At 35.3% G+C, this 27,112-nt stretch overlaps 1 protein-coding gene across 1 annotated transcript; it reads left to right on the top strand.

Annotated features, from left to right (window-relative positions):
* The first annotated feature begins 1,606 nt into the window (after positions 1-1,606).
* Positions 1,607-26,567, top strand: LOC129887037 (uncharacterized). Its single transcript, XM_055961979.1, has 13 exons — positions 1,607-1,846; positions 2,542-2,693; positions 16,305-16,396; positions 16,883-16,996; positions 18,197-18,527; positions 19,309-19,488; positions 20,306-20,386; positions 21,933-22,151; positions 22,312-22,454; positions 24,028-24,194; positions 24,347-24,564; positions 24,732-24,824; positions 25,999-26,567. The coding sequence occupies exons 1-13, from the start codon at positions 1,651-1,653 to the stop codon at positions 26,134-26,136; spliced, it is 2,124 nt and encodes a 707-aa protein (XP_055817954.1). The 5' UTR covers positions 1,607-1,650; the 3' UTR covers positions 26,137-26,567.
* Positions 26,568-27,112: the final 545 nt, after the last annotated feature.

The raw sequence follows: 27,112 nt of genomic DNA, 5'->3' as shown, positions 1-27,112 counted from the left end.
TAATTAATATATATAACAATAGTTATCAAGAATTTTTATAATTAAGCTCCCTATTGTATAAATTCAGAATTTATTTATATAAAGTCAGAATTTCTTAATTGAATAAATCCAAATTTTGTATATGCTTACCCTAGCATGTATATAATTATAATATCAATATATTTGATTTTATAAGTTCTGAAAAATTCCTAAAATGTATAAATACAGAATTTGTATATACTTATCATGTTTGTATATTGCCAGCGAATTGTAAAATGAATTTTTATATTCGTAGCGAATTATACAAATGGATATACGAATTATACAAACAACTGCTTTAGCTACAGTTACGGAATATAATTACCTAAACTGTAGCTATTTTGGCCTATTAAATTTTAGGACTAAGCTATTTATGAAAATTCTACTAATTTAATTAAGATATTACACTTTATTTAGACGTATAAACAAAATTAATTATTGTATAAATATATAATATATTAATCTTTTAACAACCACACGAAGTGCGAAGAACTTCACTTGTACGATATAAAATTATCATCCCTACCCAAAAACTACAATTTTCATGACTTTTAAGAATACAAATTAATTTGATAAATTAAATTTTACTCTTCTATCAAACTAAAAATTCATTTGCTACTTAATTTTGGTGAGAATAATGTGTAAATAGAGGGCAATAATACTTGAAACCAAGCTAAAATAGCAGAGAATGACACTAATGATTAGACATTTCAGACTTGTCAAGCTTCCAATTAAATGATACCAAAATATGGTAAAAAGTTTTTGTTTTTTTTTGAAAATGGAATCTTAAAATCACTTCGAAAAAAGAAAAAAAATTATTGACGTAGTTATTTATTGTTTCATCAATATTTTAGTATGAATTTAACTTATAAAGTTATTTTTAGTAAGAAATTAAAATAAAGTACTTCGAATCAAAATACTCCTCAAATATACTTTTCGAAATTGAAGTTGAAATAAGGGTCTCTTCTCGATATATAGGGGCAACAAAAATGATCACATGTATATGTAATATATCGATATAGTTTAAATAGTGTATACCATGTATACTTGAAGAAACTTTAATGGCTAATGAAATCTTTGAATCCTGATCAACTCAAAATCATTTCTAAAAAGTTAGATATGAACTTATTTCGATGTTTCAAGTCTTTTAATATATAATTCACTCATAACGATTCACATTTGTGGCACGTCAAAATTTAAAATCGAGCTTTAAGCATGGAATAATAATAATAATAAGGAAAACAACAAAGAAATGAAGAAAAAGAAGAAAGATAATAAGAAGTCATTAACGGCGGAAAGAGGAAGATCAAAGAAGAAAAGGGATAACAATAGCGAAAAATACGTTGCGTTTGAAATTGAAAGTGGCCAAATGATCATTTTATGTAATTAATAATAATTGAGTTATTTTGAATAATTTTTTTTGACCCAGTATCAAATTTCACGAAACAGTTAACAACATCGAAAAATTTGAAGTTGTATTCATGGACAAATATTGAAAGGAAATTGGATCATATTGTAAATTTAGAAACTTTGGGGGTGTACACCGGAACGTATAACAAAATAGAGGGGTATTTCAAAAGAAATTTATCTCTCCATATATGAGCTTCAACAGCTTTATACCTCTGAATTCCAATGGCGACCGTTCTTTCACTGAACTGGACCCGGTTCGCTTCTCAAGTTCCTCGTTGTTTTTCCTTTCCAGTTCTTCGTAAGCACCGTCAATTCCTCAGATTATACCGGAGCTTCCGGTTTTCCGGTAGCTTCTGCACTTTGTACTCCTCCTCTAGCCGCCCTTACACTGTCGTAGCTTCCAGTTCTCAGTCTAATGGTAAGTAGAAACATGTCGTTCTTCATTTTATTACTGTTGAAACAAAAATAGCTATAAGTTCAATTTGAAAGCTCAGTTAGTTGATTGGTTTTACTTTCACTTGGCTGACGAGATTCGATTCCCCATCTTGTAATCCCATAATTTGTTGAAAAAGAAGACTTAGTTCATTTAAATTTCTCGTGACTTATAAATAAATCTGCATCATTAATAACAACTAGTTTTTGATTGGTTGAACTATTACTATCGTAAAGCAAATATGTAATGAAGGAGAATTGTATTGATATGGGGAAGTGTGATCATATGCATTGATGTAGGAGTTCATCTCCTTCCTTACAACAAACCTTAGAAATAAAAGGAAAATAAAGAAGGGAGGGAGGTTCCAGAATTAGTCTAACGAAACAACGACGAAAATAAGGATACAAGTTCATAGCATAAGCCTAATGAAATATCTCCTCTTGTATAGTGCACATGCTCCTTAACCAGGGTCCCAAATGTATTTTGACAGCTTCCTTGGTGGAGGCTTGGGCGTGCTTCTCTTTCTAATGGGTCCAATTTCACTAAATTTACTATCTTGTGCCTTATTCATAACAAGATAGTTCGCAGACAATTTGATAATCGAAACCAGACATGTCACTAGTGCCTTTCAGTCATATTTTCTGCCGAAGACGTCTGATGAATTATCAAAAATTTGTCAGGCTTGAGTAGTTATACTGAGGTCGGTGATGAAAGATATGATGTGATTGTGGTGGGAGGAGGCCATGCAGGATGTGAAGCTGCCCTGGCTTCAGCACGATTAGGGGCAAAAACACTGCTTCTTACTCTTAATATTGACCGCATCGCATGGCAGGTAATGGGAACTCGTCTTTTCTAGTTTTTGGATTAATTCCATTACGTGCAATGTACTTTCTATTCCTTGGTGTTTTTTTATTGCTAACATTTTAAGTTGTATTTGTTGGAATTCCACATCGGTGGGATAATGGGCACTTGGTCTCATTTTATGGTCTTGGGCAATCCTCCCTCATGAGCTAGCTTTTGGGGTTGAGTTATGACTAAAGTCAATTTCTTTAACAGTGTTCTTTGTCCATTTTTTAAATGAGGATAGTTGTGAAATAGGAATATGAAACTTTAATTTTAGAAAAATGATTTGATCTAATCTTAGTTAGATCCACAAAATGGTCAAACTGAAAATCGATAAGCACAAAGTGGCAAATAAGTTAGAACAGAAGGACTTGGATTGCTGCTTCACAAGGGATAATTTGTAAATTTGTGATCCCAAGACCCTTCAGACTGTACAATCAACTACGTAATCAGCAGGCTTTTCAAAAGGTGGTTCATAGTAACCGCTCACACTATGTATGGGGTATGGAGGAAACTTCAACTGATTGAACTAATGGCTACCCAAATGAATAGAAACCTCACAAACCTGGAGAGGAGAGCTGAGGAATTACAGGAGCAGCTTGGTATCACTGCACAGTTCCAGTCTATCCTATTCCATCCAGGACTAATCAGTAAAGAGAGACAATTGTTAAACCAGTTGGAAGACTAGTCCAACATTCATGAGAGGGTGCTAGGACAAAGATCCAAAGCCACTTGGATCTCCTATGGAGATTCTATACCAAGTTCTTTCATGTCTTCATGAAAGCAAGGCAGGCCAAAAACAAGGTATCCAACATCGGTAGTGAGCTTGGACACATGTTAATAGATCCACTGCAGATACAATAGGAATTCCTGAAGTTCTTCAAGGGCTTTCTGGGAACAAATGCAACTGCAATGCCGAGTATTGACCTAACAATCGCCAGAGATGGCCCTGCCTTACACCTGATTATCAAAGATAATTGGTACAGGAGGTAAGCAGGGAGGTAGTACTGCTGTCCCTCAAAGATATATCTTCTGACAAGGCTCCAGGTATTGATGGCTTCCCAGCTGAGTATTTTAGGGAGGAGGTGATGGAAGCTGTGTTACAATTCTTTGAAAATGCAAAGCTCTTAACTGGGATAACCTGTACTACAGTGACATTGGTGCCCAAAGTTCCCAATCCCACCTATGTCAAAGAGTTTAGACCCATTGCCTGTTGTATCACTATCTACAAACTGATAGCTAAGGTGCTTCCAGACTTTAACTTGTGGTGGACTACTTGGTGGGTTCCTCACAGTCAGCTTTTATAGAAGGGAGGAACATTCTTGACAATGTGATTATAGTTCATGAACTGGTCAAAGGATACTCTCAATAGGAGTATCTCTTGGTGCATAGTGAAGGTAGATATCAGAAAAGCTTATCAGTTGAGTGGGGTTTCTTAAGAATGGTTCTTCTTGAGTTTGGCTTTCCTCTAAAGTTTTTGAATTTGGTAATGGAGTGTGTGACCGCAGTACAATATGCCTTTATCATTAATGGCGATCAAGTTCCAAGCAAAAAAAGGACTAAGACAAGGTGACCTACACCTTATCTCTTTGTGTTAGCTATGGAGTGTTTAAACAGATCATTGAAACAACTAAGACACAATCTTGATTTTAACTACCATCCCAGGAGTGAGAGACTCAAGCTAGTACGCATCTGCTTTGCAGATGATCTTTGATGTGTTGCAGAGCTGGCAATGTGTCTATTCAGTTGATAAGTTGATGCTACAGGCTTTTGATCACTTCTCCATTACATGCTAATTTAGAGAAGAGCTCTATCTATCTGGCAGGAGTTTCAAAGAGCAAGTCCTTGCTGAAATGCAGTTTTCTAATGGTGAGATGCCATTTAGGTACTTGGGAGTGCCTCTCTCATCAAGGAAGCTGAGTGTTCAACAATGGATGTCACTTGTAGAGTAGATGATAGCAAGAGTGAAATGTTGGACCACTAAATTTCTGTTCTACAGTGGAAGTTTGCAACTAATAAAGAGTGTCTTGTTTGAGATGCATACTTACTGGGCTCAGGTTTTCCTCCTACCAAAGAAGATCACTGAACTGGTTACTAGTATTTGTAGGACTTTCCTATGGGCAGGCAGTGGTGAGGCATCAAGAAAAGCACTGATTGCCTGTGACAAAGTGTGTCTACCAAGATTAGTAAGAGGCCTTAACATCATTGATGTGTATAAATGGAACAAAGAAGCTATTTGTAAATTGCTATGGGTACTGGATGAAGAGAAGGATACTCTATGGATTCAATGGGTACGCAACTTCTATATCAAAGACAAGGACGTGACTGAACTACAAACTCCTAGCCAAGCAAGCTGGATTGTTAGGAAATCGTTTGATGCAAGAAAAACGTGTTCACGGTAGCCTGATGACACAGTTGCAAAGTCGTTGCGGGAAAGACAAATTCAGTATAAAGAAGGCATAAATAGCACTGATTCCACAAAGCTCTAAGGTCCCATGGAAGAGCATCACCATGGGATCTATGCCTAGACACCAATTTATTACATGGCTGGCTATGGATGCTAAGCTGTCCAAAGTGGATAGAATGGAAAAAATGGGGTGTCCATGTCTCAAAGGACTGTTCTGTGCAATGGAGGAGTAGAAGAGACACTGTGCATCTTTTCTTTGAGCGCACATACTCAAAACATATATGTAAGTCCTTACTGACCTGGATGGGTGAAAATAGACTGATAAGTAACAAGCTGGGAAAATGAGGTCACCTGGCTGGCCAAACGTATGAAGAACAATGGAGTCAACGGATCGTAGATACAGTAAGTAAAATAGTAAGTGCAACAGAGTAAACTTACTGGAATAACAGAGCTGAATGATTTTATTGATGAAGCGGAAGCATTACATACATGATTATAGACGAGCAAGACTAAGAGAAATTTGTAGTGTAAATTTTCTGATGCCTTGTAATGAAATGATACAAGTCTTTATATAGACTAGAAGAGATAATGAAAATCCAAAAGGCCTTCTTCTGATTGGCTGTTGAGGATTACCTTATCTTTAAGAGGGGTCCATTGGTTGGTGGACGTCTTTCTTCAGGGGTCCGCTTCTTTTGAGTGGTCAAAAAGCTTGTCGGGAGCTTGTCTTCTTTTCCGAATAAGTTAAATAACTTTCGGTGTGGTGGGGTCCATTTTGATTAAATCAAAAGATATTCCATCTCTTTTAGAGATTCATCTTTTCTTCCATAATAATTCTGATACTTTGTATCTCTATTTGGAAGACTAATTATTCCGTGTTTTAAAACACTCAATTAGGATTTTAATCAAATGGATTTAGATAGGCCCTGGCAATTCCTTTGGGATTTAACATGTCCCCATTGTCGTCACTTTGAGATGAGGCTTCTTCAAGAAGCTGAAGGACTTCGTCTTCATTACTGTTTTCCAATTCTGATAAGGCCTTTTCAAGTCTTTTCTTTAGATCACTCTTTGGTGATTTATGAATAATAGAAGAACTTCTCAAGGAAGTTGATTGAGTTTCTTTAGGGGCCGGAGACCAACCTTTGATAAGGATTTCTTTGGATAAATATTTAATTCTTTCAAATTCACTGATTTTAAAAGTCCAACTTAAAATGTATGAAATTCTTTTTTGAATAAAATATTTACACAATTGAATGTGCTCTGGTAAAGTAGAAATACCTTGATCAATTTGAAATTGATTGAATTTTTCTGAAAATAATTTTGGTAAAGTTTGGTGGTTTCCTCCGAAACACTGCCACCATTCATAGAACCATCTGGGGATGACGGATCTGGCTAATTCAGGGCTATACTTTACAAACCATGTATGTGATGAAGGTCGTAAGTACATAAAGTTAAACCAAGCTTGTTTATAGTCCCACCAGTTGTAAGTCTGGGGCCTATGTTCTCTGGAGAAATTGATGGGTGTATGTAGATGATCAACCTACCATTCAAAAGGGGTTAGAATCCTTTTAATAGTGAATTTTGAATAGGCGATGCTATCCGGATTGTTTTTATCAGCTAGTTCATGTTCTATCTCAATAGATCCAGTGTCTACTAAGATGAATTCATAGAATAATCTGGTTTTAAGAGGACTTTCAGTATCCACATAGTTCCTGTTTGTATACAGAGGTTTCAGGAGATGTTTGATTTCAAAGTTCTCGTACTCCTTATCCAGGGCCAAGATTGGGATAACCTGTAAAGAAATAAGATTGAATTTTTCTTTTTCTTTGGTTTTAGAAGGAGAAGCGGTTGAGGTTACTGCTTCAGCAAAGCTCTCAGGAGTTTTCATGGTATAACTGTCTTTGGTTTGTGTTTGGGAAAATCTTTGTTTTCCTGAAGGAGAGATGGAGCTTGGCTCTAGTGTTTGAGCAAAAGGTTTCTTCATAACAAGCATGTTTGAAGATGTGCTTGGAGGTAATGGAGGGAATACAAAAGGATTTATAGGCGGTAGTTGGGCTAAAGCTGAATAACGATTGGAAGATCCTGTTATTTCAGGTCGGATGTTGAAAGGTTTAGCCGTAGTAGGTTTAACGGCTACTTCTTTCCCTTTAAAGGGTCCTTTAGCTACTGGATGCTCCAGGCCTCATGTTTTACCCTGCAAAAATTCTCTGGTTAGAAAATCTGGGAGAGAATTATCTTCTCCCTTAAGATATTCAATCTGGAAATCAAAGCTAGATAGTAATGCCTGCCATCTGGCAAAGATTTGTTTTGAGACAAGATTTTTAACATCCTTTTGCAGAATATCTTTAGCAGATTTACAATCTACTCTAAGCAAAAAATCTTTATTAATAAGATCATCTTGAAACTTGGTGACGCATAGAACTATGGCCAAAACTTCTTTTTTGACAGTACTATAATTTTTTTGTGCGGAATTCCAGATGTATATCTTACTAATTGTTCAGGTGTTTCTGGGGATCTTCTTTGTTTAAGAATTCCTCCATAGCCATTATCAGAGGCGTCAGTTTCTACAATCATAAAATAACTAGGATTGGGAATTCCTAGACATGGAAGGGTTTTCACCGTTCTTTTAATATTAACAACAACTGTAGTCTGTTCTTTGTTCCAAGGAACTGGATTCTTTTTCAACCTGTCATATAAAGGTTTACAAATTTGTCTAACTTTAGGGATAAAGTCAGCAATATAATTAAGACTTCCAAGGAATCTTTGTAACTGAGTTTTATCAGTGATAATATCAGGAAATTTGTCGGAGAACTCGATGGCTCTACAGATAGGTTTATAAGTCCTTTTCAAAAGATCTCTTTTGTTAGGAATAGGATACCTGATCCATTTTAAAGCTGTGTTAAGAGGTTTGTAGTTGATAACCAGTCTAGGAGATCCTCTTTCTTTTTCAGCTGCATTGTTAACATAAAAGGCTGAACAACTCCAAGGAGATTTAGAGGGTCTAATAATTTTATTAGCCAGCAGAGTATTAATTTCTTTTTTACAAATTTCCATTAATTCATGGTTCATTTGAATCGGCCTAGCTTTCGTAGAAATGGCCTTTTCATTAAATCCATCAATATATGAAAGTTCAATCATGTGGGATTTTCTATCCCAAAAGGTATTAGGGAAATCAGAGCAAATTTCTTTTTCAAAAGTCTTTTGTAGGTTGGCAATCTTAGTTACCATTCCCGGAGTTTTTAAAATTTGCTCAATTTGCTTAATTTTTATTTCTTCTTTAAGAAAACAAATCTGCTGAGAAATAAGATTTATTTTAAAAGATGTTTGTTTATGAAGAAGTTTACTTTCTTCCTGAGAAAGGGTTTTGAAAAAAGGAAATGCAATTTCTTTTCCCAAGATTTTTGTCCGTATGGCATCAAAATCTGAAAGATATGGTTTGATTTGAGTAATAAAAGGTATTCCCAAAATAATATCTTCATTAATGTTTTTTGTAATAACAAAATCATTAGAAAGACAAATGCCATTATTGCAAATATGGGCATCGGAGAGCTTAAGTTTTTAAGATCCAACTCTTACAGTCAAGCTTCTTCAAGTAGAAGAATGTCTTCGGCCAGACCTTCTTCCTTTTGCCCCCGGGAGGAAAAAGATGATTCTTCTTCCAATGAACCTATTGAGCAAGGAAAAGTCCATGGAGTAGACTTCTCTGGAACTATCCCAAAGGTCTATTATGAAACTACTGCTCCTGACAGCCACACCTTTAGCGAAATGAAACCAGACCATAAGAGAAAAGAATCTCTAGGTGTCCTAACCTCCGATGATACCTTTGTTCCTGACAAAAGAAAGCTTAACAAGTGGTGGAAACTTCCTAAACACCAAAAGAATGTTGACTGGTACAAAGCCACTTATTCTTTAGAACAAAGAACCTCCTTTAGAGATAAATGGTTTAAAGACATGGAAAGATTCAAGACTGAAATTGAATTTTTCAAGTGGTTTGAACATTCGGGACAAATAGATGACACCAAATCATCCCTCCAAGTCCTCGTTAACAAATGGTACACTAGAGAACAGGTGATAGAAAGTGTCACTCCTCCTCTAGAAGGACTTAGTATTCCCTATAGGAAAAATATCCTCAAAGCTTCTCCCTTCAAAAAACCTATTGAAAAGGATACCTCTCTTCCCACAGGGGCTGATATCAACAGCATTTACGAGCAAAATAACTACACCAATCAGGTTCTTCACATAGTATCAAGACAAATAGAAGAATCCAAAAGTAGCAGTTACAAAGGAATTTCCCAGATAGGAAACAAACCTAGTACTTCTTACAATAATCCTCAAATTGAGACTAACCCCATATTTAAGATCCCAGAATTTTCTAGGGAAGACTTTCCTAAACTAGAAAATCCTCTTAGTCAATCCAATGACATTCTTGAAAAAATCAATGACCAGCTCTCCAAACTCAATATCACCAAAGGAGACCAAGTCAAAGCCATCACTCTGAATTCTTATGAGAGTAGATATCCCAATAGAAGGAATTACTACTCTAGGCCCTCTTTTCCTGATATGCAGTTCGAAGAAGACACTCTCCACCCTTCAGGGGCCACAGACGGCCATGGAATTCAAGAATGGAACATTGACGGAATGGCAGAAGGCCAAATCTACAATAGACTCCAAGAAATGGGGATGAATATCACTGCGTACAAAATGAAAGGTTGCACTGATAGAAATGCAGCCGTTCGTCTTGTTGCCGATTTCACAAGAACTTTGAAATGTTGGTGGGATAATTATCTCACTGAGCAAAACAAAGCTGAAATCTTCAACGCAGTCACTACTAAAAGAACTGTTAAAATAGAAAATGGAGTAGAAACTGCTTCAGAAACGGTCGTAGAAGATGCTACAGCCACCCTCGTTTACTGCATTGCAAAACACTTTGTAGGAGAACCTAAACTCTTCCAAGATAGGAGCCTTGAAATCCTTAACAATCTTTATTGTAAAAAACTGACTGACTTTAGATGGTACAAAGACATGTTTATCAACAAAGTCATGATCAGATCAGATTGCAATAATGATTATTGGAAAGAAAGATTTCTCAGTGGTCTACCCCCACACTTTGCTGAAAAGGTAAGATCCAAAATCAGAGATAGATGCGAAGGAAAAATCCCCTATCCTCATCTCTCCTATGGAGATCTCATTAGCCTCATAAATGTTACAGCTATGGAACTCTGCACAGATCTTAAGTTAAGAGCACAACTTAAGAAAGAACAGAAAACCTACTCCTCAGAACTAGGTAGTTTCTGTCAAGATTTTGGATTCCCAGCATTAACACCCCCTTCCTCCAAAAAATTAGGAAAAAGGGAAAGAACTTCTTCTAGTAACTCTAGAGGAGAAGATCCTTCAAGAAAAGAGAACATAGAGATAAACCTAAGAGAAGGTTCAAGAAAAGAACCTCTAAAGGATCATCTTCTGAAGATACCTGCTGGACATGTGGAAAGAAAGGACATAGATCTAGTGAATATCCCAGAAACAAGAAGAAGAAAAACAAAGTAAATCTACTAGAAGTAGATGAAGAAACTAAGAAAAAACTCTTCTCCATTATAGAAGAAGAAGAATCTGAGTCTGGCTCAAACTACTCCTCTGAAGGAGAGAGTGATGACGAATTTTTGAATATAGCCCACGATAGTCAGACAGAAGAAGATTCAGAATGCAACTGCAATGGAGCATTTTGCATGTGTGATAACAAATCTCTCAATGTGATATCTGAGAACTCAATAGAAACCCTATTTTCCACCATCGAACATATTCAAGATGAAGATGCTAGGAGAAAGTATCTCCTCGAACTACAAAAATTAGTTACCAGGCAAAAAGAAGAAAGACCTGAAGTAACTCCTTTTAGCATGAAACAAATCATGGGGAGATTTGAAACAAAGAAGGAAGAACCTTCTGTAGAATTATTAAGAGGAGAAGTAAAAATTCTCAAAAATGAAATCAGAGAAGTCAAAGCAAGACTTCACAAAATAGAGATTGACAATCTCTCTAATCAGCTTCAAAAGGAGTCTACCAGCCAAGAAAAAACTTCGAAAGCTATTCTCACAGAAGATACTGATGATGAAGATATTGAAACAGATTCTCACAAATCTGACTCCAACACCGACGCAGGTTTGAAAGCTATTACTAAAATAAGACCTCAGAGTTCCCATATACTAATAAAACTTGTTATAAACAATGATTTCATTCTTAACAAAATTGCCTTGTTAGACAGTGGTGCTGATAGAAACTGCATTGTTAAAGGATTGATACCTACAAAATCCCTTACTAAGGGAACTACAAAATTATACAGCGCCACATGTGAGCGTATTTTGATTAATTATAAACTCTCCGATGCCCATATTTGCAATAATGGCATTTGTCTTTCTAATGATTTTGTTATTACAAAAAACATTAATGAAGATATTATTTTGGGAATACCTTTTATTACTCAAATCAAACCATATCTTTCAGATTTTGATGTCATACGGACAAAAACCCTTTCTCAGGAAGAAAGTAAACTTCTTCATAAACAAACAGCTTTTAAAATAAATCTTATTTCTCAGCAGATTTGTTTTCTTAAAGAAGAAATAAAAATTAAGCAAATTGAGCAAATTTTAAAAACTCCGGGAATGGTAACTAAGATTGCCAACCTACAAAAGACTTTTGAAAAAGAAATTTGCTCTGATTTCCCTAATACCTTTTGGGATAGAAAATCCCACATGATTGAACTTCCATATATTGATGGATTTAATGAAAAGGCCATTTCTACGAAAGCTAGGCCGATTCAAATGAACCATGAATTAATGGAAATTTGTAAAAAAGAAATTAATACTCTGCTGGCTAATAAAATTATTAGACCCTCTAAATCTCCTTGGAGTTGTTCAGCCTTTTATGTTAACAATGCAGCTGAAAAAGAAAGAGGATCTCCTAGACTGGTTATCAACTACAAACCTCTTAACACAGCTTTAAAATGGATCAGGTATCCTATTCCTAACAAAAGAGATCTTTTGAAAAGGACTTATAAACCTATCTGTAGAGCCATCGAGTTCTCCGACAAATTTCCTGATATTATCACTGATAAAACTCAGTTACAAAGATTCCTTGGAAGTCTTAATTATATTGCTGACTTTATCCCTAAAGTTAGACAAATTTGTAAACCTTTATATGACAGGTTGAAAAAGAATCCAGTTCCTTGGAACAAAGAACAGACTACAGTTGTTGTTAATATTAAAAGAACGGTGAAAACCCTTCCATGTCTAGGAATTCCCAATCCTAGTTATTTTATGATTGTAGAAACTGACGCCTCTGATAATGGCTATGGAGGAATTCTTAAACAAAGAAGATCCCCAGAAACACCTGAACAATTAGTAAGATATACATCTGGAATTCCGCACAAAAAAATTATAGTACTGTCAAAAAAGAAGTTTTGGCCATAGTTCTATGCGTCACCAAGTTTCAAGATGATCTTATTAATAAAGATTTTTTGCTTAGAGTAGATTGTAAATCTGCTAAAGATATTCTGCAAAAGGATGTTAAAAATCTTGTCTCAAAACAAATCTTTGCCAGATGGCAGGCATTACTATCTAGCTTTGATTTCCAGATTGAATATCTTAAGGGAGAAGATAATTCTCTCCCAGATTTTCTAACCAGAGAATTTTTGCAGGGTAAAACATGAGGCCTGGAGCATCCAGTAGCTAAAGGACCCTTTAAAGGGAAAGAAGTAGCCGTTAAACCTACTACGGCTAAACCTTTCAACATCCGACCTGAAATAACAGGATCTTCCAATCGTTATTCAGCTTTAGCCCAACTACCGCCTATAAATCCTTTTGTATTCCCTCCATTACCTCCAAGCACATCTTCAAACATGCTTGTTATGAAGAAACCTTTTGCTCAAACACTAGAGCCAAGCTCCATCTCTCCTTCAGGAAAACAAAGATTTTCCCAAACACAAACCAAAGACAGTTATACCATGAAAACTCCTGAGAGCTTTGCTGAAGCAGTAACCTCAACCGCTTCTCCTTCTAAAACCAAAGAAAAAGAAAAATTCAATCTTATTTCTTTACAGGTTATCCCAATCTTGGCCCTGGATAAGGAGTACGAGAACTTTGAAATCAAACATCTCCTGAAACCTCTGTATACAAACAGGAACTATGTGGATACTGAAAGTCCTCTTAAAACCAGATTATTCTATGAATTCATCTTAGTAGACACTGGATCTATTGAGATAGAACATGAACTAGCTGATAAAAACAATCCGGATAGCATCGCCTATTCAAAATTCACTATTAAAAGGATTCTAACCCCTTTTGAATGGTAGGTTGATCATCTACATACACCCATCAATTTCTCCAGAGAACATAGGCCCCAGACTTACAACTGGTGGGACTATAAACAAGCTTGGTTTAACTTTATGTACTTACGACCTTCATCACATACATGGTTTGTAAAGTATAGCCCTGAATTAGCCAGATCCGTCATCCCCAGATGGTTCTATGAATGGTGGCAGTGTTTCGGAGGAAACCACCAAACTTTACCAAAATTATTTTCAGAAAAATTCAATCAATTTCAAATTGATCAAGGTATTTCTACTTTACCAGAGCACATTCAATTGTGTAAATATTTTATTCAAAAAAGAATTTCATACATTTTAAGTTGGACTTTTAAAATCAGTGAATTTGAAAGAATTAAATATTTATCCAAAGAAATCCTTATCAAAGGTTGGTCTCCGGCCCCTAAAGAAACTCAATCAACTTCCTTGAGAAGTTCTTCTATTATTCATAAATCACCAAAGAGTGATCTAAAGAAAAGACTTGAAAAGGCCTTATCAGAAAATTTACACTACAAATTTCTCTTAGTCTTGCTCGTCTATAATCATGTATGTAATGCTTCCGCTTTATCAATAAAATCATTCAACTCTGTTATTTCAGTAAGTTTACTCTGTTGCACTTACTATTTTACTTACTGTATCTACGATCCGTTTTATGGTTGAAGTTCTTATTTGCTGCATCAATTTACCATATGTGGATTGAGCGCAATGCAAAAAGATTTCACGGCATCCAGAGGGAGAGTAGAGACAAAGTTAGAGAGAGTATAATTCAATTACATCTCAGAGGGAACCAACAACCGCGATGGGGAAGGATTTTAGAGCAGACCGGAGTTTATTTTTGTATATTATATGGATGATCCGATCCGGTCAAGAGTCCAAATAGAATCAACTTGAATTTGAGACCGCTATTCGAAATCTTAATGAAACACTGAATTTCTTAATCTCAATTTCAATTGGAAGAATAAGTTGAATGAAAAGTTGTTGATTCCTCTATCAATAGGCAGACAACACTAACAAAGATAAAGTGTCAGACATACAAACGTAATTGATTCATCATCTGTAACATCCTACCTAAGAATAGTTTTTTCATGTTTTTGTCTTATTCTTAATGCAGCAAGAGGTTATTTTTGAGAAATAGTTCGAGAGTCTAAAGAACTAGCAGCTTTGTAAATATTTCACTTGGTTGAATACACTTGTTACTTTTCGACCAACAAAACAAAACATGTAAATTTGTGATGTTATGCTTCAATTGCTGCTTACAAAGAACAGCATGCAAATTTGTTAATAAGTCACTGTGAAAGTTATTGTGTAGAAAATTATGGAATTGAAGAGAGAAGGAAAAACTTTCCTCAGGACCACTCGTTGTACGATTTTTGAATTACGGTGTTCTTTTTTACAGTGCTTTTTACTATGGTACTTTATGTTTCTCTTTTTATTTTTTGGTGGTTTTCTGTGAACTCCATTAAGCTATAATTCAAGGACTATTAAGTTTCCAACCCAAGGTTGGTTCTTATATTTGAATCTGCTTTCATCTCATGATTGTAGTCTTACTAATCAAAATTTATGCAGCCATCTAAAGAACTAGCAGCTTTGTAAATATTTCACTTGGTTGAATACACTTGTTACTTTTCGACCAACAAAACAAAACATGTAAATTTGTGATGTTATGCTTCAATTGCTGCTTACAAAGAACAGCATGCAAATTTGTTAATAAGTCACTGTGAAAGTTATTGTGTAGAAAATTATGGAATTGAAGAGAGAAGGAAAAACTTTCCTCAGGACCACTCGTTGTACGATTTTTGAATTACGGTGTTCTTTTTTACAGTGCTTTTTACTATGGTACTTTATGTTTCTCTTTTTATTTTTTGGTGGTTTTCTGTGAACTCCATTAAGCTATAATTCAAGGACTATTAAGTTTCCAACCCAAGGTTGGTTCTTATATTTGAATCTGCTTTCATCTCATGATTGTAGTCTTACTAATCAAAATTTATGCAGCCATCTAAAGAACTAGCAGCTTTGTAAATATTTCACTTGGTTGAATACACTTGTTACTTTTCGACCAACAAAACAAAACATGTAAATTTGTGATGTTATGCTTCAATTGCTGCTTACAAAGAACAGCATGCAAATTTGTTAATAAGTCACTGTGAAAGTTATTGTGTAGAAAATTATGGAATTGAAGAGAGAAGGAAAAACTTTCCTCAGGACCACTCGTTGTACGATTTTTGAATTACGGTGTTCTTTTTTACAGTGCTTTTTACTATGGTACTTTATGTTTCTCTTTTTATTTTTTGGTGGTTTTCTGTGAACTCCATTAAGCTATAATTCAAGGACTATTAAGTTTCCAACCCAAGGTTGGTTCTTATATTTGAATCTGCTTTCATCTCATGATTGTAGTCTTACTAATCAAAATTTATGCAGCCATCTAAAGAACTAGCAGCTTTGTAAATATTTCACTTGGTTGAATACACTTGTTACTTTTCGACCAACAAAACAAAACATGTAAATTTGTGATGTTATGCTTCAATTGCTGCTTACAAGAACAGCATGCAAATTTGTTAATAAGTCACTGTGAAAGTTATTGTGTAGAAAATTATGGAATTGAAGAGAGAAGGAAAAACTTTCCTCAGGACCACTCTTTGTACGATTTTTGAATTACGGTGTTCTTTTTTACAGTGCTTTTTACTATGGTACTTTATGTTTCTCTTTTTATTTTTTGGTGGTTTTCTGTGAACTCCATTAAGCTATAATTCAAGGACTATTAAGTTTCCAACCCAAGGTTGGTTCTTATATTTGAATCTGCTTTCATCTCATGATTGTAGTCTTGCTAATCAAAATTTATGCAGCCATGTAATCCCGCAGTTGGTGGACCTGCAAAGTCTCAGTTGGTGCATGAAGTCGATGCACTGGGTGGTGAAATTGGAAAAATAGCGGATAGGTAAACTTTAGTACTCCAGCTGCTATTGAAAAGTTCATCTAGTCTTGTTTGGTAACTAGGTCAGTGGAAGCATTGTTGTTTTCAACTATGAAAAATAGGAAACAAAACCATGTTTGTCTTTTAAAAGGAAACTAATGAGATTTGGCATCAATTTTGTTCTTAGAAAAATATAGGGGGCAAGAATACTATAAATAGCGTGCGGGCTTACAAATTTATGTGCGTCTGAAAGAAAGAATAACTGAAGAACTATGATATCCGAATAGGGGGAAAAAGAAACAAATGAACAAAGTAGCTTGCAAGCATGAAAACATCTTTGGAACAAGTTTGGCAAGAAAATTGAGAGGGTGTGGGACGAGATAAATCTAGGTGGAGAAAAATAGCTTGGGCTTTTTTATGTTGTATGGTATTCGATATTCTTGGAGTTATATTTTCTTAAATCCATCTATCATTATACAGGAGACTGATGAAAGCTTCTTTTTCCAATAGGTGCTATTTGCAGAAACGTGTTCTTAACATCTCTAGGGGTCCTGCTGTTTGGGCATTACGTGCACAGACAGATAAGAGAGAATATGCTCTTGAAATGAAAAAGATTGTTGAGAGGTAAGTTAATTGTCCCAACGTAGAATACAGTTGTTATCAAGAATGACTTGTGCTCATGAGTAAGCTGCTCAAAGGTTTTACCATGTGGGGCAGATGTTCTTTTTAAGATATTTTATAAATTTTATGAAAACAGGGGCAGATAAATTTCATTAAGGCCAACAATACATTCAGTAACTTGTCTTTGTCACTACTGCAATTACCACTTTCCCCGTGTTTCATTTTGACCTACACAGTGAAATAAGTATTTTATGAGTGCTATATAAATCCTGTTTTGTATGATTATGTACTTATTTCATAAGCTTTGATCTATTGTTCTTGGAGAGATAAAGATGAAAGCTTAGTAATTTCTTTTCCATGCTATTGCTGTTCATGGATCACTTATATACTAGGCTGGCATCTCGGATACTTATCTTTCTAGTTAAACTTTATATGTTTTAAAAATGTTACAAACACGGGGCTGGTAAATTTCATGAAGTCCATAATACATTCAGTAACTTGTCACTCTCATGCTACTGCAGTTACGATTTATCCTGTGTTTCATTTTGAACTACACAGTGACATAAGTATTTTATTTGTGCTAAATATGTGTTTTTTATATGATTATATACTTTTCTTAAGCTTTGATCTATTATTCCTGGAGAAATAAAGATGGAAAGCTTTGTAATTTCTGGTCCACACTATAGAGGTTCATGGACCGCTTATACTAGACTGGCATCTTGGATGCTCTTTCTAGCAAATCTTATGTACTTCTCAGTTAAAGTTGTGCATCGTCTCCATTTAACAAACTATTTGAAATATATTTACCTGTACCCTGCAAGAAGTTGGACTGCTCGGGTCCTTTGGGGTATGATGGTCATCTTTTCTTTATTACATTACAAAGTGCTATGACTCACCTCAGGTAACTGGGATGATTGCTGTGCTGATGTAATTTTCACCTTTTATTCTGAGCCGAACTAAATCCATTTCTCTCGCCTCCTTCTAAATTAATTTGTTTCTTCTTTTTCTTTTTTGTATAAAAAGGACAAAAGAGCTGAGCAATAAACATCTATTTACTTACCTGAAAACTAAGTATAGAGAAATTCAATTAATTCCTTGTGCATTTATGTATGTCTTTGCAAGTCCATTTGTTAAAATTATGTATCTCAAACATATTGGTGGTCCTCACATCTTCTGAGCCTAACTTGTGGCTCCCCTTTCCAGCACCCCAAACCTTTTTATCAGAGAGGCAATGGTAACAGATATTTTGTTGGGGAAAAATGACAACGTTGAGGGAGTCTGTACTTTCTTTGGAATGAACTTCTATGCACCTTCGGTGATTCTGACGACAGGGACCTTTATGAGTGGGAAAATTTGGATTGGTAGAACTTCAATGCCAGCAGGAAGAGCTGGTGAATCAGCTTCTGTTGGTCTAACAGAAAACTTGCAGCGCCTTGGCTTTGAGACTGATAGGCTAAAAACTGGAACCCCTGCACGTGTGGACTCTCGTACTATAGATTTCTCAGGATTGGAGCCCCAATATGGAGATGAAGAGGTCCTTCTGCTTATTCTTAATATGTAGGTTCTGTAGACTTAACTGTATCTATGATCGCTAACCATGTTGAACTACTTGTGCAATCCAATAGCATATTTTTTACGAAAATGTATTTTGTGTATGAGTTGCAAATATTGGACGTCTCTGGATGAGTTTCGTTTATTAAGTATGTTATATGAGTTAGAATTACTTCCAAGTTCATGCTATCTTTATTTGAGTTGTCTCATGGAGAAACTTACTTGTCCTTTCGAAATGCTCTGGATCTCTCTGAGCCTATATCTGATTTAGGATTTCTTCCAAAAGTACTCTGATAGTCTATAGCTAATACTCTTTTTCCCTTATTTCTTGATTTTTACTGATAATAATAGATGTTAAGATTGTCTGATCAGAAAACCAATTTATTATGAGCAACTTTATATCTAAATACGAAACTGCAAGCATGTGTTTCTGGGTGCTATGTGCTATAGAATACAAGTTACACGATGTCCAGCTCCCCCTTTCCTCTTCCTCTGGGATAGATCATAGAGAACATTATATACATCGTGAGGGGCTTGTGTTCTTGATAGTTAGCTAATTGTAGAGCTTTTATTTTGTGTGTTGCCTTCATTTTATCTCATGAAGGTTTAATATTTGGAGAGTTGAAACTCCCTTTAAAGTGTGCTATGTATTTGTTGGTAAGGTTCACTTACAAAAAAGTAAATTTTCTTTATCACTAATTTATATTGTATACATGTTCATGCCTCTACATTCATATGTTCTAACATTTATCATTGTTCCTCAGGTAAGCTGGTTCAGTTTTGATGCTAATTACCATATAGAAAGGGAACAAATGTGTTGCTACCTTACACGTACCACAAAAAGTACTCATCAGCTAATTAGAGATAATTTGCATGAAACTCCTACTTATGGAGGTTGGGTGGAAGCTAGGGGCCCTCGATATTGCCCCTCCATTGAGGATAAGGTATTGTATGATGTTGCAGCATATGGAGCTTCTCTCTGGTTTTGAGGCATCTCATACTAAATTCTACATTCTAGCTCTATCTTCTTGTTAATGTCACCTAATGCCCGGAATGCTTGCGTTTACTGATGTGAGAATGCTGCACGTTTCTTAACCAAAAATGTGAAACGAAAACTATTAATCTTACTTCCAACTTTACTTTCCCTCTAGAGACAAATTTATATCAGCATGACGATTTCAACTATAGTACAGAAAAGTTTGGAACTTTGGATTTTTCATCTCCAAGAGTGTTGTTCTATGTTGTCAAATACTCTGTTAAGAGGGTGCAATTGTTAAAACAGGCTACTATTATGTTATTTCCCAAGCATGAAAGCTTGGAATTATATACACTTGAGCTATGTTTTGAACCTATTAGTGATCATGATTTCAATTAAGTGTTAATGTTGTCCCGTTTTGTTCTCCCTGCAAAAGAGTTATATCCTGATATTTCAATGAGAGGCAATTTATACCTATTTGAATTTGTTAGTAGTTATTAATTATTATATAACTTGGAAACACCTTGTGCTATTGGAAGGAAAAGACAGTAAGTGGAGGGAAAATTTAATTCCATATGATACTAGAATCTGCTAATGTTACTAATAGTTCTTCTATCGAGTGGAGGGTATCCCTGCTTGTAAAAAAGTATGTTGTGGCGAGTGTTAGTTGATGTAAATTTAGTAATCCTTCATTCAAATATCATGGCTCCAGATTGGAAAACTTAGTTCAAATTTTCTTTTTATTTCTCCCACGTGAAGTATGATTATCTTTTTGACTATTTCAGATTGTAAGATTTCAAGATAAAGAGTCTCATCAAATATTCCTTGAACCTGAGGGTCGAAGTGTTCCTGAGATCTATGTGCAGGTTTGCTGAATCTTTGGTTTTGGTTTCACTCTGAGTTAATATAATTACTGCCTTACTCTTACTGGAGGAACAAAGCTTTTCGTTGACTGTTGTTACGGTGTTCTGGTATGAATTCTCTACATTGAAGCAGTATTATTAATTGATCATCTAGGGGTCATCGCCTCATGGGTGAAGCGGTGTGCATTGTAGAATATACATTCTGGGAACAGTGAGGTACAAAGTGATCCCAGCTAGAAGCAGCAAAAAAATTGATTTTGTCTATGAAAGTTACATTTTCAAAAAAGACTTAAAAAAGTGTCTTTGCCTTTTGAGCTCAAGGTCCTAGGATTACTCCCCACATACACTGCAGCTTTAGCACTCTATTTTTCTTTGTTTTCTTCTTCTCAGCTTTACCAGGCCTTTCCTACTGGTACCTTTCTTTGCCTACTTTGAATTTACTTATTATTTTTCTTCTTCAAGTGAGTCACTTTTTATGCAACTCATCTTCAACCCTTTCAGTTACCAGAGTAATTGAACATGAATTGTTTGTTGCAGATTGATTCTTTATATGAATTATTAACTGAAACTCAATAATTTAATTTTGCGATGGGAGCAACTTTAGAATGTTTTTGTGAAAATGTTTTACCTTGGGAAATCATTTCCCACATCATGTTCCCGTTTTTGGCTGTGTTCTAGTTAATGTATGATAAGCGTGAAGGTGGAGGATTGTGTATGATGACTGTGTTTGGATGATATTTTAGTAATAATGGTTAATAACAATGTTAGAGGAGAAAAAAGAACATTAGAGGCAGAGTTAACAATGTCTAACTGTTATCCACCAAGTTTTGAACTGTGCAAGTGATATTGCAACTTCTCCCTGTAAAGGGAAGACTTAGGTTTCTCCCTTTCAAGAAAACTATTTTCCTTATGTAACCTTATCGAGAAAAAATATTTTTGTTGAAGAAACATTTTTTTCTTGAGAAGGGTGGAGAAACATTTTCAACAAGTCAAAGTAACCAAATACTCATAAACATTTCATCAAGAAAACATATTAAGAAAAGTATCCTTGGTCATACCAATCACACCCTTAACGATGTCATTTATTATATTTAGATGCTGAATTTAGTAAATCAATTGTGATTTGATTTACAGGTGCTAAATCCATACATATTAGGTATTTTTTGTATTTTCGGAAAATTGGGTGTTTTACTTTGAACTTCGAAGAAGTGTCCATTCTTAGGGTCTTGTCGGCTTTTTGTGGTTCTCTTTTTAAAAGATTGCGTTCAAGATTGTTACCTATTTCTAAGTATAAAGAGCTAAGGTTATGCCAGTTAGCGATATCCTTGAAATTTATTTTAATTTGCTACGACTTGGTCATTTATGGAGATGTGCTGGTAAGAAGATATGTAGTCTACTTAAAATTCTCTGCTGACTAATTTCTTGAAGTTAAAATTCATTTTCTTAGTTCCCTCTCTCTTGGAAATGAAATACTCTGATGCGATATGCCACCGTATTGCTGTAAAATGCGCCTTTGCTATTTGCAGTGTAATGATTCGTTTATCTATAGGGATTTTCTACTGGTTTGCCGGAGAAACTACAGTTGCCACTTTTACGAACATTACCCGGACTTGAGAACTGTACAATGCTGAGACCAGCCTATGCTGTAGAGTATGATTACTTGCCTGCTTATCAGTGCTCCAGATCCCTAATGACTAAAAAAATTGAGGGCCTTTTCTTCTCTGGCCAGATAAATGGGACAACAGGCTATGAAGAAGCTGCTGCCCAGGTTTTTATATTCCAATGATTCTCACTTCAGCTTCTGTATTTTTATCTATGTATCCAAAAATATAGGAATGTTTATACTAGTTCCTACTTTTAAATTAACCGTTATGATTATTATCTAATAAGGTCTTCTAAGCCTCTTTTGGTAAATTTTCCTGATGTAGGGGATCATATCTGGAATTAATGCAGCTAGACACTCAGATGGAAAGCAACTTATTGTTCTTGAGAGAGAAAGTAGTTTTATAGGGACTCTGATCGATGATCTTGCAACCAAAGATCTTCGAGAGCCTTATCGCATGTTAACAAGGTGAAGTGACGTAAGAATGGTCATGCCATAGCTATGACCTCTTTTCTTTTTGATTAGGCAACATGCAATAGCTATGGTTTGCTTACTGTTAAGTTCGCTAATGATACCACAATATACTTGTGGTTGCATTATTGTCCAAATTAAAAGAATGTTGTTTAAGTGATTTTCTGTTTAACCTTTATTTAACAGTATTGACCAGCAATATAACCTTAGCAATTAGTTAGGAGATATGCAATACCATTTTGTGGATAATTGACAACCTTCTTTTTCCGAGCTGGTCTATGCCTTAGATTTGTGTTTTTTACCTTCTCCTCTTTCCATGTTGCTATTGGCCAAGCCATTTCCTATTCGTCATCATTTAGATACCCAATTTTATCTTTGGAACTTCTGTAAGCCGGTTGCATCTTTCCTTGTGTTTGTAGACCTCAATGCTCTAATCCTTGGGCAAGACATGCATGAGTGGAAACAAAATGAAGAAAAAGATTAAAGAAATAGTGACGCCTTTGGCGTTGTTGTAGACTTTGATTAGTTCCATTAGCCTTCTGGTGAAGTATTTTTCATGTTTAAGTACAACTGTTGTTTTCCTACCAACTTTTTGTTTTTTTATTTTTGAAAAGTACTTACTGACTGATGTTTTAGATTTATATTTCCAGTTCATGTAATTGCATGGAAGTTCTTTAAAAAATAATGTACAACTGTTGTTTTCCTACCAACTTTTTGTTTTTTTATTTTTGAAAAGTACTTACTGACTGATGTTTTAGATTTATATTTCCAGTTCATGTAATTGCATGGAAGTTCTTTAAAAAATAATCTTTGCTAATGGCTTTGTTTAGACTAAAACCTATGTCATTGAACATAGGAAATCCAATATATTTCTTTCTGCCATTCTTTTGACAAGTCAAATCAAAATTTTCTTTGCACTTATTGTTGGCTGAAAAAAGGGGATGATGGGCCCAACTCAATTCCAAGAGCTACCTCATGAGGTGAGGATTGTCCAAGAACATATAAGAGGATAATGGATGTTGGGCCTAACTCAATTGCAAGAGATACCTCATGATGTGAAGATTGTCCAAAACATGGACAATTGTCATTCCCATTTCCCTCTACAATGGAGGACACTTCGCACTCCTAGGGTTAGACATTTAGTGCGTGGACAATATTACATGGAAGCTTATAAGGAAAACAAGAATATAGAGATGAATCTGGCTCTAATACTATTGGAAGATGACAGCCTTTTGTTTTTCTTTTGATAACTGAGAAATACCTGCGGCCCTGTGGCACAAGGTTCCGAACTTGATGGATAACGGGCCTGCCCCTTTACCCTTCCCCCAAGAATTTTAGAAAAGAAAAGAAGATGAAAACCTATTGTCTAGGCGCATGACCTGTTATTAACGTTACTGAGAAATCTTGACTAATTGTCTATGATAGTTCTCATCTTTCTGTGTCAATCTTTTTGATGATAACTAAGTGCATAACCTGTTTTTAACCTTACTAACAAATATTGTCTAATTGTAGATGATGGTACTTATCTGTCTGTGTAAGTCTACTTGCTAATAGTCTAATATGCCTTCAGCCGCTCAGAACATCGTCTGCTTCTGCGGTCTGATAATGCAGATAGCCGTCTCACCCCACTTGGTCGTGAAATTGGTTTAATAGACGATAGAAGGTGGATGATGTACCGGGAGAAGCAAGCTCGTATCATGGAGGAGAAAAAGCGGTTGAAAGTGGTTAGAGTTTCAGGTCAACATTGTTTCTTTCCATTGTCCCTATGCTCGTTGGTGGACACAAATTACTTGTGCTTATATGGAAATCATAATTGTAGAAGTAAATATCTGAAGTCTTTTGTTCGTTCATTTCCTTTCAAACTCAATGCTTGTTTCTGTTGCTTCCAGGTGGAGAGTTGGCCGCTGAAGTTACTCTTCTCTCTGGTCAGCCAGTCAGGGATTCATCAACACTAGAGAGCCTGCTTAAGAAACCACATATACAATACAAAGTTTTTGATAAGCACGGGCTTGGAAATTCCACTCTGTCTAGGGTGGAGAAACAGTGCGTAGAGATTGATATCAAATATGAAGGCTTCATTGTGCGCCAGCAGAGCCAACTTCAACAGGTAAACAGTGATGCAACAGGCCTTATTTACTAAAACTAGAATAGGGGACTCTGTTGTATCTGCACCCTCATTGGTCTTCTGATCCTCCATCTCTCCGCTTTCAAAAGCCCTCTGTCTCTAATGGACCGACATCTCATATCTTTGCGGCATTGACTTTCTGCTTGTAGATGGTTCATCAACAGCACAAACCAATTCCTGAGGGCATAGATTATTATGCAATGACGACTTTGTCACTCGAAGCACGTGAAAAACTGTCAAAGGTATTTTCTGCCTCATTTGCATAGCACTGCAGTCTTCTTGCACACACAAACTTCTATTTCCTTATACTTTTCACAAGATCAATGGTTTAGATCATTCTGTACAAAGATGACATACTGTGCCTAAATATTCTCTTTATTAAAATTTCTATGGTACAATTTCTTTTTTGAAATGTTCTAACATGTTTGATACTATATTCTCTTTATTAAAATTTCTATAGTACAAAGTCTTTTTTGAGATGTTCCAACATGTTTGATACCATCCACCAATAGTATAAGTAAAAAGAACACTTGTACCTCAAAAAGGGAAACTATTTACAAGCAGCTACCCTCTTACTTTCATACCCCTGTTTTTAACTGCTTGATATCATCGAAGTATATATATGCTCTGATGGTAGCAAAGAAAAGTAGAGAACACTACTCAGTTACTCCTTGATCCCATTAGAGTATATATATAACAAACAATGTTTCAGTGAGAAGGTTATTCAATTACTGCTTGATACCATCAAAGTATATAGATGCCATCAGAGTATACATATATTCCGATGGTATCAAGGATGAAGAAGCAGTGGTTCAGTGAATAGAACAAGGGGGCAGACAGGTAAATAGTTTGGGTTGTGGGTTCAACTCTGGTAAATAGTTTAGGTTGAGTCTAATTTGGATAGATATTTTGCCTAATTAGTCCAATTTGTGTTGTTTTCCCATAATATAATTGGATACAACTTCCAAAGTTCTAATAATCCAATTCATTTTACAAATTAAATTGAATGTTGATGTTTTTCTCCATCAAGTTAACTTTCAACTGGTTACTTCAATTGTTATTTATACAAGTTAGACTAATATTTTATGCACCTACGCCAAGTTACGTAATGGAGGGAGTGGTAGTAAGTACTTGGTGTAAGTTCAACTTTTCTAGTAATGCTGGCAAAAATGATGTTCTGATCCTCTTTTCTTTCTTCTCTTAGTTCATAGGCATTGCTGGATTTTGTGTTGTCATCTGGAGAAATGCAGAAAGGAAGAGAGAGAGAGAGAGAAAGAGAGAGAGAGAGAGAGAGAGAGAGAGAGAAGGTGGCGTGGGGGGGGGGGGGGGTAGGAGTTGGTTATTGGTTGTGGGATTGAGTCCTTTTGCCAGTTGCATAACATTTACCATGATTGTATCTTCTTGATGTACGTACAGGTTAGGCCGCAAACAATTGGACAAGCGAGTAGAGTTGGGGGAGTTAATCCTGCTGACATTACAGCTCTCCTTATCATTCTTGAATCAAACAGGAGGAAAGCCAAGGAGCAGAGTAGAGAACAAGCAGTACTTCCGTGAAGGATATGGATGAACAACTTAAAAGTCCCCTTTGAAAGACAGTCCTCTATTAAAACCAGCAGCCGTTCTTGTCTGTATCATCGTTATCAATGAAATTAAGTCCTTATTTAGCCTGCTGGATATCCTTAACAAAGGAACCATCACCACCTAGGATGATATTGCATGATATAATCTTCCTGTTTTCATTTGAGATTCTTTTAGTGAAAACAAAACCAAAGGTTATATGTACACGAGTTGTAAGATCAAAAGCATGTCGACAGCTAAATCAAGCTTGTCTCGTCCCCATCCTCAAACTCAAAGCAAAAAGAAGTTGAGAGTTTCCTGTATACTAAAAGATTCATATCCTTTGTAATTAGGCAAGATGTTGGGTAGTTATGGACTTTCCAGTTGGTCTTATTTAAATACAGTTCTACCAAGCCATTTATATGGTTTCTTTGTGTGTTGTTTCTGCAGTTTTAACAGACATGTCAATTGGTGTGTTTAACATATATACTTGACATGTATTTCCCAAAAGGCATCAGTAAATAATATACTTGCATAATTATGCAGAAATTTATGTATAATTTTATGGCATGATAGAATATGAAATAATAATGTGGGTATTAATAATATATAAATTAGAAATATTATAATGACAAAACTAACCATGATCAAACTTTTACCTTTGTTTTTCAAAAGAGAATTATATTATACATAATAGACTAATTTGTGATATGTCAAAGTAAATAATCCCTCTGCATGACAATCCTAGCATAAAATCGGGGGTGACTCAAAGCTGAGGCTAGTAAAAATTTTGTTTTAGCACCCAAAACTTTGACCCCCAAAAAAACTAATAATGAATTTTATGATATTAATTTCACTTAAAATGATACAGAAAATTGTAATAAAAAAGTACAAATTTATATTAAAAAGAAAGAAAGAAAAAAACTATCTACTTTTTACTAGAAATATTTTAAAATTTTGAATTAAACAACTT

The sequence above is a fragment of the Solanum dulcamara genome, chromosome 4 (assembly GCF_947179165.1).
Source record: "Solanum dulcamara chromosome 4, daSolDulc1.2, whole genome shotgun sequence".
Lineage (NCBI taxonomy): Eukaryota > Viridiplantae > Streptophyta > Magnoliopsida > Solanales > Solanaceae > Solanum > Solanum dulcamara.
Note: the sequence above shows the minus strand (reverse complement) of the source record. Positions and strands in the feature narration are given on the sequence as shown.